The following is a 19,952-nucleotide window of genomic DNA, read 5'->3' on the forward strand; positions in this document are numbered from 1 at the left end:
GTGATGATGAGCGTGAGTGGTTGAGTGTGAGTGGTCAAAAGTGTGAGGCTGAGTGAGTGGTTGTGAGTGCAAGTGGTCATAAGTGCAGGTGCGAGTGATGATGAGCGTGAGTGGTCATAAGTGTGAGGCTGAGTGAGTGGTTGTGAGTGCAAGTGGTCATAAGTGCAGGTGCGAGTGATGATGAGCGTGAGTGGTTGAGTGTGAGTGGTCATAAGTGTGAGGCTGAGTGAGTAGTTGTGAGTGCAAGTCGTCATAAGTACAGGTGCGAGTGAGTGCGAGTGATGATGAGTGTGAGTGGTTGAGTGTGAGTGGTCAAAAGTGTGAGGCTGAGTGAGTGGTTGCGAGTGATGATGAGTGTGAGTGAGCGGTTGAGTACAAGTGGTCATAAGTGTGAGTGTGAGTGAGTGGTTGTGAGTGCGAGGTCATGAGTGCAGGTGTGAGTGAGTGGTTGTGAGTGCGAGTGATGATGAGCGTGAGTGGTCATAAGTGTGAAGCTGAGTGAGTGGTCGTGAGCGCGAGTGGTCATAAGTGTGAGAGTGAGCGAGTGGTTGTGAGTACAGGTGGTCATGAGTGCAGGTGTGAGTGAGTGGTTGCGAGTGCGAGTGATGATGAGTGTGAGTGAGCGGTTGAGTGCGAGTGGTCATAAGAGTGAGGGTGGGTGGGTGGTTGTGAGTGCGAGTGGTCATAAGTGTGAGGGCGAGTGAGTGGCTGTGAGTGCGAGTGGTCATGAGTGCAGGTGTGAGTGAGTGGTTGTGAGTGTGTATGAGTGTGAATGAGTGGGTGTGAGTGCGAGTGGCCGTGAGCATGAGTGTGACTGAGCCACCTCTCATGGTGCCGAGGTATGAATCAGAGAGGCTTCATGCCTGTGTCATTACAGTAACCCTTGATGCCTGTTGTTCACTCTTCGCAAGCAAACTTTTAGCAGTTACCTTCACCGCTGCAACTGTTATTTGCAGACTTGTTTCCAGTCTTGTCAGCTGCACGCTCTATGGAGAGTTCTCCCAAAAGGCAAACACTGGCCACTGATGCGTCAAAAGACAAGAAGGAGATGCCGATTTCTTCGAGAACGGCATTTGGCACGCTGTTGGTATCCTTCACCTGGAATTTTCTGAAAGCAAAGAGGGCAGCTCTCAATTAAAGAACTCCATCTGAAGGTTGTAGGTAGTGCACTGGAATCACACTTTACTGTGTCAAGAAAAAAAAAAGGTGTTGTCTATGCTTTCCTATCTGGACACCCAATTCTTAAAATGCAAAGCTATTTCGATACAAATGCGGTTGGGCTTTTCCACAAAGCTGGACCACTTTCGGCATGAACAATTTGCAGAAATAAAAAGAAACTGACAGGTGATTGAACCCACAGAATGGATTTCAAGGAAAGGAAAACAGCCAGCTCTGGCCACTGAGGTGTGGAAAGACGAAATTGGAATCATACAGGGGAAGGGCAGCCACTGCTGGTTAGGATGTAATCGGAGAGGGCCCTTTTTCTGCAGAGGATGCAATTTCAAATGATGATGAAGATACTACACACCTTGTCTGCCAAGAGGACTTGGCAGCACTTGGAGAGCTTTGAGAAGAAATGTGTTGCGTTGCCTCACACCACTCGCCTTCAGGCATGGAGGCTGTGGCACCCAGCAGCAGCTTTTTTTTCTCTCCCACTGCCGTCCGAACCACCAAGACGAGTGCCATGTCAAGTGTCTCGGAGCTGCCCGGGTACATCTGGAAGGTGTAGCTGACACTCAGGGAGCCCAATGCGATGTCGCACGCAAACAACCTGTCAAAGAAAGCATCGCACAGATTTGTAGCACCTACCTTGAGAGAAAGTCTAGCAACCTACATGACACTGGAGGTTCAAAGAATATAAGCCACATAAAAAGCGTCCCAAGTTACAAAAAGGATACCCCCCCCCCCCCCCCCCAAAAAAAACACCAACTAACTGGAAAAGTCTCACGGAATTGAAGTGCGGCTGCGACTATAAGGAGAAACGTACAACTGCTGAAAGCCACATTCACTGCTGAGTGTTCAGCACTAAGAGTGAGTGACACCCTGAGCCGCGCTGCAGGGTTCCAATCGAAACCCCTACTGAAAAGCGCAATCAATCCGAAACCAATTTCTGCTGGGAGAAAAACCGGAAAAACATAAATGCCAACCCGACTTCAAGAACACATGCGTACTAAAAAGAGCTAAGACCCAAATAACCAGAGAAATACCTGAAGCTTTGGAAATTAGGAAGCGTGGCAAATCTTGCATCAGTAGTAGTCAGTGTCTTTATCGGCAAAGGAGGTAGCATTTCTGGGGTCCAGTGCACAAATGGTACTTGTTCTCACGAGATTTTTTTATTTATTTTAGTACATAAAAACTCACGTCAAGCACATCTCGTGCATGACGTGAGTTTTTCTTCACGTTTATCTCATGGCCGCAGATATATAATTCATATAAACGCATATCAGGGCCACACCCGTGTATGGGCCGCACCCTCTTTTCCCGAAGGAAATAGGTATTAAAAAAAAATCCATGTAAGGGCCGCACCCAAACTTTTCACGACCCACGCAGGAACATCCTTCAAAATGCACGCGCCGTGGCCTCCGCGATTGGTTCCGGCTGCGAGCAACTGGGCGCTCGCTCGCGGAGGACACGCGCACGCACAGGTGCTTCCAGGTGGCGCCCATGGATGGTGCCCAAGGCCGAGAGTTATCATCATCATCATCAACTTTTGTGGCGAAAGCAACATTACTGGAGCCCAGCTGAGCTCATCGCGTATGCTCGTGGCGGTGCAGCTACCAAATGACCTGTTGCCTAGCAACCGCTTCAGCTGCACCCCAACAGGTGGCACTCGCCGCTGCCGCCTACACACTCAGAGGGCACCACCCTCGCACAGGCGCTGGGTGTCACAGCTCATGACAGCGTCATGCCGGCTCCCTGTGCCGGCCAGGGAGCCGGTACGAGCTAAACCAGACGCTTAACCACAAGCTAACACCATAAGTGGACAGGCAAAACCGGCACATACAATCTTGTGCCGCTGCCTAGCAACCCGAGTAAGTTCGGACGGGCGTCGTGCCATCTGCGCAAGAGGTTGCTCGGGAAGAGCAGCATGGGTTGCAAAATCCCTATGGGTGGCTGGGATAGAAACGGCCACCTGCCAGTGCAGTGGCGCATCACTCAACCATTGCGCTGGTAGTGGTATATGAAGGCTAGCCGCCATCTATGAATCTTAAGTATGAATTACCAATTCAGCATACACGTGCACCCACCATAAATATCATGCCACACCCCTAAGGCGGAGTTTAAGTGCCCCCTCCAATTGGAGAGTGAGCACCTGCTTTCGCAGGTCTACTCGGTTTAACCACGTTAAGCCCCTATCAATTTTTTCTTCCGCCGCAAGCTCGTTATTCATATCAGCATCAGTATCATCCCCTCCAGCTTTTTGTGGCTGTCACAGGCATGCGAGTTGTGGTAGCATGTTAGTTCACCGTAGCTGTGGCTTTCGGGTGCTGCCGCCGAGCTTTGCAATTTTAGCACGATGGGCAACCGCCACCTTAATAGCTACACGGCTAGGAGTTTGCTCTCAAATACGGCAAGCGTGCGAGCCAAGAAGTGCGTTCGACGATGGCGCAACCAAAAGGATGCACTTTCCGAGGCAAGCCATGCCAGTGTCCGGATCTGGAAGAAGAGCTGCTTTGCTATGTCAGCGCCTCCTCTATTTTTACAATGCCAGCTGCATCTACCGCTTTGCAATGGAAGCCGTCGGTAGACCTCATTTCAGTTAGTTGCCACGTTGCGGCGCCACCCAGATGGCAGCACTGCATGCGTCACGCTTGCGCATGGGCGCGTGGTGGCGATAGCTCTGTCCTACTCCTACCCCACACGTCTGTCAGATCCTTCCTTTCTACCGCTTCTTGTGCAGCCCTCGCTTCATCCACGGTGCGGCGCTTTTTCCAACGACAACTCGCTGGAGCGGCAGCTTTGCTCGTCATTTGCAGAGGTGGGATGAGGCGTTCGCTCCACTGATCACTTGAGGATCGCGGCTGGCATACTTGAGGTGCTGCTTGAGCTGTGTGCGCCGCTAATTGCTGTTCCCTGCCAGACGAATAAAGTGCTGTTATGTTTGTTCATTTCGTGACATCATGGTTATCGAAAATTGTTTTGTGTGGGTAAATGGCGTGGTTCGCGAAGCTGACGAGGTGTGCTCGCAACAGCAGTAAAATGGCACCGGTTAATTATGTGCAGTAGGGCTGCTGCTTTCAGTTCTGCGTGAAGTCTGGGAGATTTTAGGCTTGTTTACGTGGAGCTGAGGAACTTCGCTGCACAGACTGTAGAAAAGAAGGGGACGTCTAGTGCATTTATTTACATATATTCACACCTATTTACAGGAATAGCATATATACAATACTTGGTACGTATCTGCTGCTATATATACTCCAACTCTGTATTTATAGCCATTTAACTGCATAAACTTTTTGTCTACTTGCTTGTATTTACACGTATATTTACAGTTGTAAGAAATTTGCATTGTAGCGCAACTACTTTTGCACGCGCGAGGAGGACAAAGCACCTTATGCGCGAGCTCAGCACAACAACAAACAAAACAAAACACCTAAAGCCCGTGTGGAGACACTAGTTTGTACGCCCTCATGTGTTTGATCGCCCTCTCCTGCAGCGGCGAGCAACAACGCCGGTAGAAGAGAAGCTGACAAGGCGTCGAAGAAACGCTGCCTTGTGGTTCGGCTTAACAGTGACTGCCCCTGATCACGTGCTCAAGCGAACTCGATTTCAGTTTTATCTTGCCTCCTTTTCTTCAAGCGCTTCTTTTCAGTTTTGCATAATCTTATTAGTGTCTGGTTGTGCACGACCGCGCATTTGCGAATGAAGTTCACTTTTTGCTTCATAAATCAATCGTACCTGCAGGCTGCCATGGACAGAGAGAAATCTTTACCTAGTTGTCGTAACGATGACAGCTTATCCTGCAACAAGTAGAGCTATGACTTGAAAGCTATTGCTACCTGGTAGTTTCAAAAAATGCCTTCTCTGGAAGATTTACCATGCCTTCATTATTTCATTCTCCCATTTTCCTTGCTGAACATGACTGAATCGCAAGCCAAAATAGCACAACTTATTACTGACTACATTTGCCATCTGATTTCATACTTCCGCCAAGCGATTTCAGTGCCTCTCCTGCAATGTTTCAGCGTTGTAGCTAAAAGACCAACACTATTTGAACAAGCCGCCACAGCCTTTCGTCGCAATGCCACCGCCGCTGCGCCGCACTCTCTGTGGCTCCTTTTAAAACCAGTGCCTGCACTGGTTCCCCGATGAGCAGCGACACGATGAGCAGCGGCACGAACGGCACGCCCTGTGACGCGTCCATACCTGACAGGCAGCCTGATCATCATCAGAGATGAAGAGCGCCGCCTCAAGAAGAAAGGGGGAAGGTCTTCATCAAATTGTTTTTGTCCGCTTTCTGTCGTCAGGCCCCACTCAGATGGTACTATCCCCCACCGGAGCGAAGCAGAGCAGGCGCAAAGGCTAGCCGATGGGAGAGAGTAGGAAAGGAGGACAGGAGAGGGCCTTGGACGGTCAGATCGGCTTTACTCGGCAGGCATTGTAAAAATAGAGGAGGCGCTGGCTATGAGATGGAAGTGCGGAACAACGGCTACGCGTTAACAATGGACATCCTGAGAGACTTCTTGTGGGATGAGCATGCACCAGAGCACAGCACCAGCTCGGAGTCAGAAGACTCCGCCAGTTATGAGTGAATGTAGAATATATGCCGCTCATTCCTTGATCGGCGTGTTTTTAATTAAAAATAAAATAATTCGCACATCCTGTGTATGGGCCGCACCCAGAAAATTGGCCCTGAAACTTGGAAAGAAAGGTGCGGCCCCTACATGTGTTTGAATGGTAATCTGTGTAACAGGAAACAAACTTCGAGTTGTCAGTGCGCCTTACGTGTGTCTTTCAAAAATTTTTTCGTCCCTCTCTCAGCGCCGGTTGCTACACTCATGTCGAACCAACTCGCCAACAGCAAGTTCTGTTAATGAGCAGACTATGCACGGACATATTTCAATTCTGTAATAACAGTCCTCGTAGCAGTGGTTACGCAGCTCAGCGTCTTCGTACGTTGCCAAAGCAAACTCGCTGAGCGGTGGGTTAGCTAACATTGAAGCGCTTGCAAAATTAGCTAGCCACAGACGTTCTCCTCATCGCAGGTGTGTACCACGGCATCAACTTCTTCCAAGGAGCACTTAGACGGACACCTGAAGTTCCTCTGCTGCTCCGCACATGTAAATCGAGGCGCGTCAAAAACCTAACCACGCGGGCATGCAAAGCGCACAGCCACGAAGCACGAAAACATACTGAAGCTCAGCTGGCCACCTGCTACGTCGCCAAGTATAGGTTTTCACTGGCTTCCAACATACAGGTTGTCATTTTTCCATCTTCCACAAGTGATAAAAGTGCACAAGCAGTTTCGAAACGAAACTTGCATAGTACAATATCCAAACATGTGAACTTCATGCACAATTGTCAGCCTCAGAAATCCGAGGTGTAGTAGTCCGGTATTTCATCACACCGCTTGTAATTACGAGACTGGCCTGTGGCAGCGTACCTGTATTTCAGTTTTTGCCCTTTTCTACATTACAGGAGCTTTGATTTAAGCAAGAGTGTTTTTTGTGATCAGGAGCTGGTATTCTGTCGATACAAGCGAAACTTCAACTTCTCAGGATCCCTTTAATGCCAGTCAAGGCACCAAATAAGGTGGGTAGTCGTACAGACGCTGCCGTGAAGGACAGCCAACATGGTGCTTGACTGCTTCTGGTAAACGTACGCATGCACAGTGGACTTTGTGAAATCAGTCCACTGTACTGTTTTTACAGTGCTTAAGAAGCAGTCAATGCTTGGTTGTATTAACTGTGCCCCATATTAACGAACTCCCATTATGGAACATGGGAACATAGCTAAAGCCCTCGTCTCCAAAAGGAGTGTTGATCTTTTCTGTAACAACACCCCCTCCCATGACACCCCTGATGAGGTCTTCAGGGCCATAAGACCTGCTTCCTCTGGGTTCCCAGAGAACTGCTGCCGCCTCACCTGAAGTAAGGGGCTGCCCTGGGCTTGGCCCCGTCCTCTGGGGTGAAGCGCAGGCGGAGGCAGCCCCCTCCGTTGTACGCCCACTCCGTGCACACCTCGGCCACTCCGCAGCCGTCGCAGAGCGAGCGTCCCTGGTCGCGAGGCTGCAGCTGCTGCTGGGACAGGTCGGACCAGGCCACGGAGCTCACCTCCTGCACCGACCCGGTCGTGTGGAGCAGTGTACTGTCCACTTGTAACTTGTGCGCATAACTAGAAAAAATGTGCCCTCCCTTATGCTGTTTCTTATGACGTCTAGCATTCAGATAGAAGATTTAGTGCTGTGTACCTTACTTGGGTAGTGTACTTTGGTTCACTACAGTAGTCGACCGATATTTCGGACTCCAATAATTCGGACTAGCGCGATATTTCGGACTTCGCTGAGGAACCGTCGCGCTCCTCATAGGAACGTGTACATTTTCACGACCGATATTTCGGACTTTGCGGAGTCTAAATGTTCGAATTTGCGGACTAAAATAGACGCCAACAATATTGCAGTGACCGTTTTTCAACCGAAAATTTGTTATTTTGGCCTAATGTAGACGCGAGCGGGCATCGCTGTCACTACCAAACCGTTTGCCACCACCGCGAAAGGCGGCATCTTGGATTTAAACGGAATCGGCTCGGCGGGCGCAGTCGGACTGGCTTGGATAGGTTTGGCTATTTGTTCTCTATCGTCGAGATATGAGATGCTCTCCATTACCATCGAGATGGCCTACAAAGGCCACGCGATTGCATTGAAAACGGTACAGCGGGACAGCAAACGCGGTAGACGGGGGCGAGGGTGGGAGTGCAATCAGAGGCGCTCACTCCCGCTCGCGTTTTCCCGCAGGTTACCCATGGGTTACCTCACGGTCTTCGCGAACGTTATTGCCCCATGCAAACCGACTGTTCTTGCTTCGCGCAGCGAGTTCATTCATTCACGGCATGACCGCGGCCGCGTCACACTGTCTGGTATCACGATGTGATAGGATGCGGGCATGAAGAAAGCACGGCTATGACTCAGATAGAGTGTAATATTATCGCTTGTAGGCGGAACATGGGAAGCGGCGATTTTCGTGATTTTGAAAGCCGGTTTTACGCAAAAAAGTTTTTTTTTTTAAGTTCACGCACCACGGGGTGCGTCGTCCAAGCCGTGGCGGATGCTGCAGCTGTCCCGCTGTACCGTTATCAATGCGATCGCGCGCCCTTTGCGCCGCACTATCTTGGATTGGTTTATTGGGGTTTTACGTCCCAAAGCAACTCAGGCTATGAGGGACGCCGTAGTGGTAGTGAAGGGCTCCGGAAATTTGCGCCCCACTATCTGGTATCATGATGAGATAGGCTGCGGACATGAAGAAAGCACGGCTATGACTCAGATATAGTCTAATATTATCGCTTGTAGGCGGAACATGGGGAGCGGCAATTTTCGCGATTTTGAAAGCTGGTTTTACGCTGAAAAGTTTTTTTTTTAAGTTCACGGATTTTTCGGACTGTTCGATTATTCGGACCATTTTTCGGGTCCCACCGAGTCCGAAAAATCGGTCGGCGACTGTATATCCGAGGTTAACATACAGACATCTGGGGTGGCATACTTAGGTTCAGTATGTCAGAGTTTGATGAACTAAAGTTCGTTATCCCCAAGGTGGCATACTAAGGTTCGTTATATCCAAGGTAGTATACCAAGCGGGTATACCGTATAAACGCATGTAAGGGCCACACTTTTTTTCCAGATTTGAGGGCCAATTTTCGGGGCGCAGCCCATACAAGCGATGTTCTAAAAAAATTTTTTTTAATCTAAAAATACCCCAAACAGGGAATGAGCGGCATTTACACTGCGTTCAATCATCACTTGCGGAGTATTTCGACTCTGAGCTGGTGCTGTGCTCTGGTGCACGCTCAACCCAAAAGAAGCCGCGCAGCATGTCCGCTGTCAACGCGTAGCTGCTGTTCCGCAATTCCATCACGCAGAGGAACAGCTCTTCTTCTAGTCCGGGAAACCTGCACGGCTTGCCTCGGAGAGCGCTTTTTATAGCTTGTGTTTCCCAATGCATACTTTTAGTTGCACCATCATCGGACGCACTCCTCGGCCACGTCGAATTTCCTGCCCGCCACACACTTGCAGTGTTCGAGAGCTAAGTCCCAGCCTTGTAGCTATTAAGGTGCTTGCCCATCATGCAAAAACTGCAATGCTCGGCGGCAGCACGCGAAAGCCACAACCACCACAACTACGGTGACTACGGTGAGCACACAAACACGCCACAAAAACAACAAAAGACTGCAGCTGGCGATACCGACGTGAATAGCGAGAGATCGTGGGGAAAAAAAAAAAAGAAGTTGACGATGATGATGATTGCGACCGCGGGCGCCATCCAAGGACGGCACATGGAAGCACCTGTGCGCGTGCGTGGCCTCCGCGATCAAGCGCACCGTTCCTCGCAGGCAGAGCTGATCACGGAGTGCACAGCGCGTGCATTTAAAAGGCTATTCCCACCTGGGTCGTGGAAAGTTGGGGTGCGGCCCTTACAAGAATTTATTAAGTCGAAAGCCTTTAATGTCTCATCGTTGTAAGTAGCAGTTGTCGACAGAAATGTCACGCTTTTCAGTTGGTCGAAACGGTCGTGACGTCACAGTGCGCCAATTTCAAACGGGGCCAATTGTACTTTGGCTAGTAACCATGCAACCAATTGAAGGGATCATATAGTGACGCTCCAAGAAAGTAGGACTGAGCTTAGTTAATTGCTTAATTAGCATAATTAACACAATTAGCCTAATTAACTTTTCTAGTCAGGCCATATAAATAAATAAAAGCGAGTAGGAAATTGGTCGAGCTCGGGAATCGAACCCCGGTCTTCGGAGTGCGAGACGAGCATGCTATCCACTCCGCCATGCCAGCTCGATGGTTTGGAATGAACAAAGGCGCGTCTAGTGAATAGGTGTCTTCGTGTCTTCGCTCCCTGCCATCCTCCTCCCTTCCCTTCCGGCGAGGTTTAGGTGTCCACCAAGATATGAGAGACAGATAGATTTCCTTTCCCCAAAAAGGCGATGGCGTTGTATGGACTCCCTGGCAGCATTGCAAGACGCTGTCGGGTTCCACTCTTAGAGGCGGGTTCCACTCTTAGAGGCGAAGCTTAACATCTTGACCACACATCAGTGACCGCACTTGAGGTAAAAAAAGTGCAACCCCCCCCCCCCCCCCCCTGAATTTTGACAGGTGTCCACCGAGATATGTGAGACAGTTACTGCGTAATTTCCTTTCCTCAAATACAATTTTCGTTTTCTTCATTACAGGCAATCTTTGTCTTTCTTCTTTCACTCCCGCTTCCTCCCTTCCTCTACACCGCGTCCACTGAGATAGAGAATTACTGCGCCATTTCCATTTGGCAAGGCATCGCGCGGAACGGGTGGTGGCGTTCCGTGGCAGCGCTACAACACGCTGTCGCGTTCCACTCCTAAAGGTGAAGCTTAAGCGTCATTAATTAGCAGTTAATCAGTATTCACGCATTAATCAGTAATTAACCATTAAGTAGTGATTTGCCATCACTTAGTAATTACTACTCAATTACATGTGACGCCACCAGTGCCACAGAAGGAGCCAAAGTGGTGCGGAAAACACTTTCGCCTCTACACACTTTAGACAGTCAAAGTGCCCCTGAATTTTTTTTTCTTAAACATTTCCTTCGGGAAAACGGGGTGCGGCCATATACGAGTGCAGCCCATACACGCGTTTATAAGGTAGGTAGTTCATAGCTCGTGGCATTTCCAATGGCAGTGCCGTTGGCAGCATAGTGGCAGCCTGCCTTTTTGAAAACATTAGAAGTGATGATAAGACAGAACAGGGTAACTAGCTGCAAGTGAAAAAAATTAAGCCAAGTCTGGAGTTTCTTCAAGAAAAATAACAAAGATGACATTTTTTTCCAATCACTCTTGCTAATGAAGTGTATTATATCAACTCCAGGCGTTGTAACCAGACTCCCTGGACAGCTGTGAAGTTTTAACACAGCAAGATGCAACTGTCAGCTCTGGCCAAACTTTTGGAGTAATCCTGCAAAAACATCAGAGCTGTTCCCATGCTGCTGTCCTCATAAGAGAAAATATGCAATAACAAGCCAGTATTTACATGCTTGTCTCCGGCAGTAGACTGTCCCTCTAATGCAGTTAAAAGATGCAAAGAAAATGGCTGACCTGGCCTGCCTTAAAGAGTTTTTGGCCAAATCCCTGACAGAAACTGGTTTGGAGCGGCAGTGTCCTAACACACGTCTCGGGACAGCAGCATTGTAGACAGTCCCAGAACCTGCAAAGGTTGCAACACAGTGCAAGAATAAAGATAAACCATCACGAGGTAAAAACTACCTAACACGTCTTGCAGAAGCCTCGCAGATATTCTGCTCCTTCACGCAGTCTCATATTTCTAGAAACACATGGTGCTAGCAATGTTTTTTACTGAAATTGAGACTCACTGGTGTAAAGTTCAACCTGTCCAAGATGACCTAACACAATTTATTTGTTATAAACAAAACAAACAAGCAGGTGATACAACCAAATGTAGAATTAAATGTAATAAGAAGGCCAAGGGTACTGTTCATCATAACTGCGGTGTAATTAAGTATACAAAGGCAAACAAAACTCGAGACAGAATGCAACTTCTGCACGAAATAAGAGAGCTAACTACCCAGCAACTTAGCTAGCAGAAAGGTTTAGTCTCCACTTCAAAACTGATTCCACAACTGGTAGTTAGCGATGAATCACACTCTGCAGTGCACGTTCCACACTGAGCACAGGAAAGAGAGATCTTCAGCACAACTTACCGGCGCTGACTGGCTGCAGACTCCACCTTGTCTTGGTTCTTGTACACCCAGCCAGCAGCGAAAATGGCTGACGACAAACCATGCTTGCGGGCTACTTCAACTTCCTGAAACAAAATTTGAGTCCCCAAGGCTGCCACAGTCATCCCTTGCAGTGAGCACATTGCCTAAACATTCAATTAAAATGTGAGGTTTGTGAAAGCGATTGCCTTATTTCTGCTTATTTCTAGAAGGCATGCACTTTTTCCAATCTGCAGAAATAGCAAAGATCAATTCCAAAGCAAAAATAGGAGCACGACTATTTTGCTGTACTTTCCTCGGTGCTAGAAATGTTGTTTGTTTTTGCACCGAAATTTTTTTTCTGCAATTGACTTCCCCCACTGCAAATATAAGAGCATGCACAGTGGTCTTCACACTCTCAACAACTACTGGTGTCTCTGTTAATTAACTGATCCCCTTGACCCACAGTTCTTATCCCGAGTCAATCAAATGAGACGACATAGGACTGGCTGAGCTGCACACACCTTGACTGCCTCACTGCCGCCAAAGTGCTTTGTCTGGTGTGCAAACACATCGACGCCGACATAGACGTCACTCTTGCGGTTGCCAGCATGGCCCGCGGACTTCCGCAACATGTCTTCAGTCCAGCTGTATCTGAGGAAGATGCCGTCGCAGAGGTCGAAGAAGCACGCATTCTTCTCGTTGAGCTCGCTCTGCCAGTCCAGCCTGCCGTCCAGCAGCACACTGTCGTGCCAGATGACCAATGAGTCGGGCACAGAGCGGTGAGTTTCCGTGGTTACGGCCCTGAGGAACTCCAAGAGAAAAGGGCCACAGGTCTCGTCCTGGAAACAGGTGCCACGATGCCATTTGTCTCAGTCTGCTTTATGCCGATCAAGCACATGACTGCTAAGCGGCCTTGAAACACTACTGTCCACATTGCCACATTTGCCATTTAGGTTCCAGTGCTTTTATTAGCTGTACACATCCTCACACCTAAAGGGCTGCCAAACTTTCACCATCGCAAACTCCTACGTTCCGTGCTCTCCAAATGCGAGCAATATGCTGGACGGCACCTGAGCTCTATCTGCAGACCCTTTGTATAAGAAAGTTAATGCCTTGCCAAATCTCGAGGTGTTCCCAAACAACTAGACAAGTATGAAGTGCCATTCAAGTTGCATTAGTCCATCCACACTGACTGCCACTTCTACATGGTGCCAAGAGGCATCTGAACACTGCAGCTGATGTATACTGTCACACCGTGCGCGTGTTTCCCTGCACCAAACTGGCTTACATGCTGCTTAACCCTAATCTGTTCATAACTGCTAACTCCCTCCCTCCGTGCCATGATAACCACATCCCCTCTTTCTCCTGCACCTAGTGGTATACTATAAAATTAAAGAAATATAAGATCTGTCCCTCAAAACTTCGGCACACTATCAACTCCAGATGGAAAAGAAAGGCTCAAGCAGCAGCAGTGGTGCTACGTGGGATGTGGAGCAAGGCAGCAAGAGAAGTAGTAACGCATCAAGCACAATTTGATGACGCAATGTAATATTGTTAGTTGTCGATACAACAAGTACTGAAGTCTGAAACCACATCGCAAATAAAATGAGGAAAGTTCTTGCAATGCTGCAAAGTCAAAATGACTGAGCCATTGAGAGTTCTAAGACACAGCTAAAGTAGTCAATAAATTTTATCTCCAAGAACTTCAAAGTGTGTATAAAACAAGAGGCTAACTGCCAATGGTGGCTGAGCTGCATGCTATAGGTAAGCTATAGTACGCAGGGTCCAACATCAATGACATCGCAGAGTACACGGGCATTTTTTGCATTTCATCTCCATCGATTGTGGCTGTCACAGCTGGAATTCCACCCCCTGACTTCGTGCTCAAGGGCCAAGCAAATCAGCCACAGAGCAAATGATGAAATTGTGTGTGCTCTGTAATTAACCAATACTGAAGTAGTCAGCAAGGAAACAGCATTCCCTAATAATATCCTGTTTAAAGTGCGCTAAATCAAGTGAATAAGATATTTGTGTTTCTTTACGTCACATTCCTAAAGCGTATGCACACAAAGTATGCATCCAAGAACAACTTTTATGTAGAGCTGCAGCCACAATACACCAGATCAAAAGAGGTGAAATTGTGTAGTCAAATCTGTAATCACATTCGATCGAGGAGACATCTGGCTCTGTGCCACTGTTCAGGAATGGCATAATTTGATTGCAGACTTCAGAAATGTGTAAAATAAGTCTGGCTGAGCCAAAGTTTTGAAGTATCTAGCAGATTTCATGGCTCAACAAAAAGGATGAGGTAGACTGGTTCGGTAGCAATCAAGTCTGTCAGGCTTACATCTTTACATAGCAGCTTAGCTGGCAGTGTTTCCACCATTTTAGTCCCTCAAACCAACCCAGGTATCACAAGCTAAATGTTTACAGTCGCGGTGTGACGTTGCCCATGAACTGTAAGTGCTGCAAAGCAAAAACTTGATTCACACAGGGAGGTGTCAAGTAACGGACACCCTCGGCGTGTTTGTACAATCAGCTGTCTTACTTAGCAAGAGTTCCGTCCTGCTCAGCAGTCATTCAAAGTCAATATATCTTCTTGAAAAGCGATGCAGTGTCTTGCAGCAAACTTCCCATTTTCTTGACCATATGCATGGAACCAAAGGTCATTCCGACAATCCGAACCTAAGAGGTGTGCCCACTCTCTTGTCCGAGATAACTTGCAGAATGTTGAAAATGACAATGCCCAAGAATCAACATTTTGCTCTAGGGTGCATGAAAGAAGACCTACACAGTTACTGTGAATTAAACTTTCTGAATGGGAATTCCTCACCCATTCAAAATGACGCCACGCATACAGCACCTTCACAGAGACTAAAAGATACACCCAGCACCATCAACAACTCTCTCGACAAAAACGCTAATTAATGGTAGGGATGTGAATCCTCAACCACCTTCTGCACTGAAACCAATGTATGCCAGGAAGTGAGACACAGTTACAAATGACACCAACCATCCCACACTTGATGTTGATGAGCCATCCGTCAAACTTGCATGAAGCAGCGATGTGGGCCAGCTGGGACGCAACTATGGACACAAGGTTGCCTTTTCTGATCTTGCTGAGGATCTTGGAGCCTGGACCTGGCTCCACGGTAAAGGCCCCTGAAAGGCCAGAACCAGTCACTTAAAGGGGCACCGCGATGATTTCCTCAGTACCAGTTAATATCATTAAATAGATTCATCATGCTTTCCAGAGACCAGAGCAAAAAGAATTATTGAAATCGGAGCATGCAAACGAAAGTTATTCCACTCTGAAAATTCGAAATGAAAAGCTCAGATGAAAACGCATTTCACTCACCCATTTCACTCACCCAGTACCAAGATTGGGCGCTACCAACCAGAACCGCGCCTAGCGCACACGCAGTTGTTGCTTTGTCGAGGCTGTAGACAGCTGCGCATTTTGACGGCGTCTTCCCCCCGTGCACGCGACGCAGTAGTCAGGGCAGGGGTGACTAACAACAAAGGAAGCTCCCGAAGTTTCTTTTTTAGTCGGACTGTTAGGCAGTCAGTGGTAGCCCCCCTCCCCCCCAAACTCAACTCCCGTCTCCTGTCCGGCCTTTCTCTTCACAATTTTGAGCAAGGTGTGTCGACTGGCTTTTTTTTTCGCTGCCATCTTGGTATGGTCACGGCCGGTCTCGACGCGCGTGCTTTCTGGTCTGAGCCAACGTTTTTTGAACAGCGCTGGCCGCCACGAAGGTTTGAAGCGGAATGGAAAGTGTCGCCCCCTAGCTGTATTCTTGTTAGTTTTCGTTCGCTTTCCCTGCTTCTTTCCAGTTTTTGTGGCATGCGAAAAGCTTTCAGTACTCAGAGACATAATATTTTGGATCCATTTCGCAAGTATAAAGGAACAATATGCAAACTGGATGCCCAACCAATGAGAAAGGCAGCGCCCTATCTGAATGCCACCTCATTTCCGCAGCCGCAAATGGCCGCCGCGTTGCGACACCATCGGCTCGAAACAAGCATTTCTAGCGAAGATTAAAATATCAAATATTATGATTTCGGTGATGTCATTGTGCGTTCAGGACTCACAGTGACCCTTACTCTGCATACAAAGAATAAAGAACCCATGCTTTATGTACATCGCAGGGCACCTTTAATCCAGGAGCCTACACCCTGAGAATGTCCACCAAATGTGACATTAGCTGTGCTTTCCAACTCAGACCTGCTTTGCTTTTTACTGACAAAGGCCCTACCTTCAGAAACCAGACTGCCATTACGCATTATTCATGGAGCGTACAGTGTAGAAGCTGGTGAATCTGCAGAGAGCATCAACACGTTCCAGTAAGTCCCAATTTAAGGTCCCTCAGATAATTTCAAAGCTGTGACATTTGGCTCCAAAAGCATCGCAAATACAAGCGACACATAACAAAGCAGTGTGGCACAATGAAATACAGTAAAACAGCCGACCAAACAATGCACTTCTAATTTGTAACTCTTACTCACCGGTGCTTGCGTTAACACTGCTTTGAAACTGTAACAGGGACAAGAGCTTCAGCTAATGGCATCCATATAGACTAGAGCACCTTGCATTACAGCTCCCAGAGACGAGCAACAATACATGACGTCCCTTGCTCAAGAACAAGGGCAGGCATTCAAACTATTACTGTGGAATATTTCTGCATATTTCTGCATTCTGCATAAGAGTCAAGTGACATGAGGAGAGCAGAGTGGGTCAGGGAACCAACGCTAGTTAACGATGTCGAAATCAGGAACGGGCAAAGGCAAAGCATGTAGTGCGAAGGGAAGATGACTAATGTTTGTTAAGGGCAACAGACTGGATTCCAAGAGAAGGCAGGGGTTGGCAGAAAGTTAATTGGGTGGATGAGGTAAAAAATTCTGCATGGGTTAAGGTGGTCATAGATGGCAAAGGACAGGCTTAATTTGAGAGATACGAGGGAGACCTTTGTCCTGCAGTAGGTGTCGTTAGGCTGATGATGATGATGATGATGATGAAAGATACTCTGTTAGGAACTGCAGCCAGTGACACTAGGCGAGCTGCAGGAAAGCACCAAGAGAGAAAACTCCGTTTCAAACATTCGGACTGGTGCCCAAGGAAAGCCCCTGTTGCTCCTCACAGGCATGCTCGATTGGGAGAGGCAGCAAGAGGTGCTGAAGCTGCTGTGTTATAGGGCAGGCTTGTTCAGCCAGAGAGTAGTGTGAACGCTTTAGAGCATCGTACAACAGCCGTCTTGTGTGCGAATACTTTTAGGTGCTGTGCACGTTGAACAGGAAGCCCCTGTGGAGGCAGGAATTCGGCATACTGCACTTCACACACGAGATAAGAACATTTCCAGCACTGCCTCTTTTATGCAGTGTTAGGTAAGTAACCAATGTTTTATTCTGAGCCCGTACACAAAATCCTGACTGCTGTTACGAGCAATCAGAATGGTACATGCTTCCATGATCAAGGATGTCGCTGCCCAGTTCCCCACACTGCTAGTTCTGACACAACAACCCCCTGCACTTTGATGAGTGCTCTTCCTAGAGGTCTAAACTCCTGGGGGTCGACACACTCGGTATGGTCTCTCACTTGCTAACAGCTCTCATTGTCCTGATGAAGTAGCTGTTGCAGGTTCCAGTTGCCATCCTGGCAACAGGCACCGGCACGCATTCAACTCCAATGAATCGTTGCCATTTTTTTAACGTTTGGAACATTTTATTGCTGGCAAACGGTTTACTAATTTTGAAAAGTTTGTAATAAACCATAAAAGGCCATGATTATACCATGAGGAAAACACTGATGATGGGGACTATAATATTCAGAGTTTTGCTCAGAAAAAAGAAAGTACCCAAGCTGCAGCAACTGTATGCAAACATCCTGCTGAACCGTTGTATGAATTGAGCTACCCACCTAAAACCTTGACGCCATGCTTATGGCCAGCAGAAATCCACCCAGGAGGCGGGATCGTGACCAGGTGGTGTGAAGAGTAGACGAAGCTGTTGATCAAGTGCCAGTGGTGGAACCGGTAGCTGTCAGAGTTCTCACAGCCGTGGATGAACCTAGTAGGAAACAAGTGGTAGCCTTCAACATCTGCTACCATGAAAAAGAACAAAAAACACAAGGCTGCCGGCTAACAGGTGTTCACACACTTTAATAGGAATTAAATGTTACAATAACAACTATGACAAAATTCAGCTAATACTGACAGCGATGCATGCAGTCGCAGGAAATACAAAATAGCATGTGCTAACTTGTTTCTTTCATAATTAGCGCCACTAACAGACCCCAGTTTCTCTTTGGGTCCCGTCCCTCCGAAATTTAAGTTTTTGTTCTCACTCTAGAACAATGCAGCAAGTTCATGTCCGAAGAAAGTGCAATTGGTCAACTTCGGATATTTATACAAACATGCAATCGCTGAACGAGCGTGCTACGCGTGTTTATGGATGGAAATGCCATTAACAACCGAAGTATTTTTATCCTTACGCAACCGTTTAGCTGCCCTGCTCGTATTCAATTTGCACGCGATAGTAAGCACTACTTTTCGGCATCGAACAGAGCCACTCTTTTTTTCCTTCAAGAGTTGTCAGTATTGACCGGTTTAGATCGCGTGTGTAGTGCTGTTCTGCTGACCTGTCTTCCAGAGAGCCACCCATCATATCGAGACAGAAAAGAATCTTCGGGTTATCCGGTTCACCCCGCTTCACGTCTCTGAGCAGTTCGACAGCACATGGCAGCGGTTTCTTGAAGCCCAGAAATTCCTCCAGTGTCTTCAGTGCGGCGACCTCCTGATCAGACATCGCGTCGATGGACGTCCGAGACAAACTTGCATGGACAAGAATGACACAGGCATCAAGACTGAGCACGTTCTGGACCAGCACAAATATGCAGTGTCTGTGCTCTAGGAACACTAGGAACACTTTTCTTTTTTAAAAAACCCGCGAAACAGCAGCTCGAAGCCGAGCGAAATTATCGGGCACGACATACCACAAGCATTTGTTCCAATCGTTTAGAACTTTTCAGCACTCGAACCTTTCGATCCGCTGATCCTTTTCTTGTCACAATTCACACATGGAGCCGAAGGTATCTCGATGCATTCATCACTGTAGCTGCATCGTCAATGATTTGAAAATCGTCTCGCCGTAATCGCCTTGTTTCACTGTTTTGAAAGTTTTTTTCCGGGGCCGAACCTTGTCATTTGTCTCGAGGGAAAACTGGCGGCGCTACCCTTCATCCACCATAGGGTACAGTGTTTTAATACTGTAGTGACACAAGCGACACTCTTCCTGTGAGGCTTTCAATGCGGTTGCCGCGGCGTGGCGCTAGCGTAGACTCCTGTGGGAGGGAGGTGTAGGAGTGTAGCGGCGAGCGGCGGCGTGTTTATTTTTCAGCGCAAGCCCAGCCAGGCCACTGCTCATTGGCTCGCTGAACTGTGCACGTCACTTCCGCTCCAATTAGTACGCAAGCATTAAAAGTAAATGGCTGTTCTAAAGAACTATCTACGGAAACGTTTCATATGCATGTAAAATATAATGAATCTTTGAGAAACTAGATTTGAACGTTTTGGTCACGTGACTAGATTGCAATCACGTGACATGACGTCACTTTTGTCAACAGTCAAAATGGCCGCTTTAAAGGTCGTCGCGGCTGGTCGCGGTGTCTTCGGGCAGTTGTAAGCAAGTGATTCCAAGACCAGTGCAAGCCGCCTAGTTGGATCCAGGATACTTGCCCCTGAATGGTTAAAGTGCGCCGATTCCAAGGTGCTATGTAAGCTGCGCGGTTGGATGCTAGATATGCGTATTGCATTGGTTTTCGAACCGACGTAGGACCTATGCGGTGGCGATGTCACGAAGCGTTTGCGGCCGTGTTGCAAGCGTTTCTAATTCCTGTGAGGATCACCACGGACAGCGACGAGTAACAGCTGCTCACCTTAGAGAAAGGAGGCTGCTCATGGTGAATTTCCTGTGCGTGCATAAGCTACACAGCACAGTGGCAGTGTCCGAGAATGACTGTCAGCAGGGAGGAAGCCTGTTTACATATTACAG

General features: G+C 48.0%; 1 protein-coding gene across 5 annotated transcripts in view; it reads right to left on the reverse strand.

Moving 5' to 3' along the window:
* LOC149347001 (cytosolic endo-beta-N-acetylglucosaminidase-like) overlaps nt 1-19,708 on the reverse strand; it is a 30,294-nt gene extending 10,586 nt beyond the window's left edge. Inside the window, exons 1-10 of one of the 5 annotated variants that reach the window (XM_089586817.1) lie at nt 18,940-19,708; nt 18,541-18,732; nt 17,821-17,969; nt 14,920-15,068; nt 12,428-12,745; nt 11,907-12,010; nt 11,284-11,392; nt 7,084-7,274; nt 1,529-1,771; nt 930-1,108 (exon numbers count right to left, since the gene is read on the reverse strand). In XM_089586817.1, coding sequence (XP_089442943.1) covers nt 930-1,108; nt 1,529-1,771; nt 7,084-7,274; nt 11,284-11,392; nt 11,907-12,010; nt 12,428-12,745; nt 14,920-15,068; nt 17,821-17,969; nt 18,541-18,707 — 1,609 coding nt within the window. In that variant the 5' untranslated portion in view covers nt 18,708-18,732; nt 18,940-19,708. Of the gene's footprint in view, nt 1-929; nt 1,109-1,528; nt 1,772-7,083; nt 7,275-11,283; nt 11,393-11,906; nt 12,011-12,427; nt 12,746-14,919; nt 15,069-17,820; nt 17,970-18,540 lie in introns of those variants that run through there. The other 4 variants (XM_089586816.1, XM_089586818.1, XM_089586815.1 and 1 more) reach the window with 4 other exon arrangements.
* Between the last annotated feature and the right edge of the window lie 244 nt (nt 19,709-19,952).

This window comes from Amblyomma mixtum, chromosome 4 (genome assembly GCF_055824585.1).
Source record: "Amblyomma mixtum isolate Tamu chromosome 4, ASM5582458v1, whole genome shotgun sequence".
NCBI lineage: Eukaryota > Metazoa > Arthropoda > Arachnida > Ixodida > Ixodidae > Amblyomma > Amblyomma mixtum.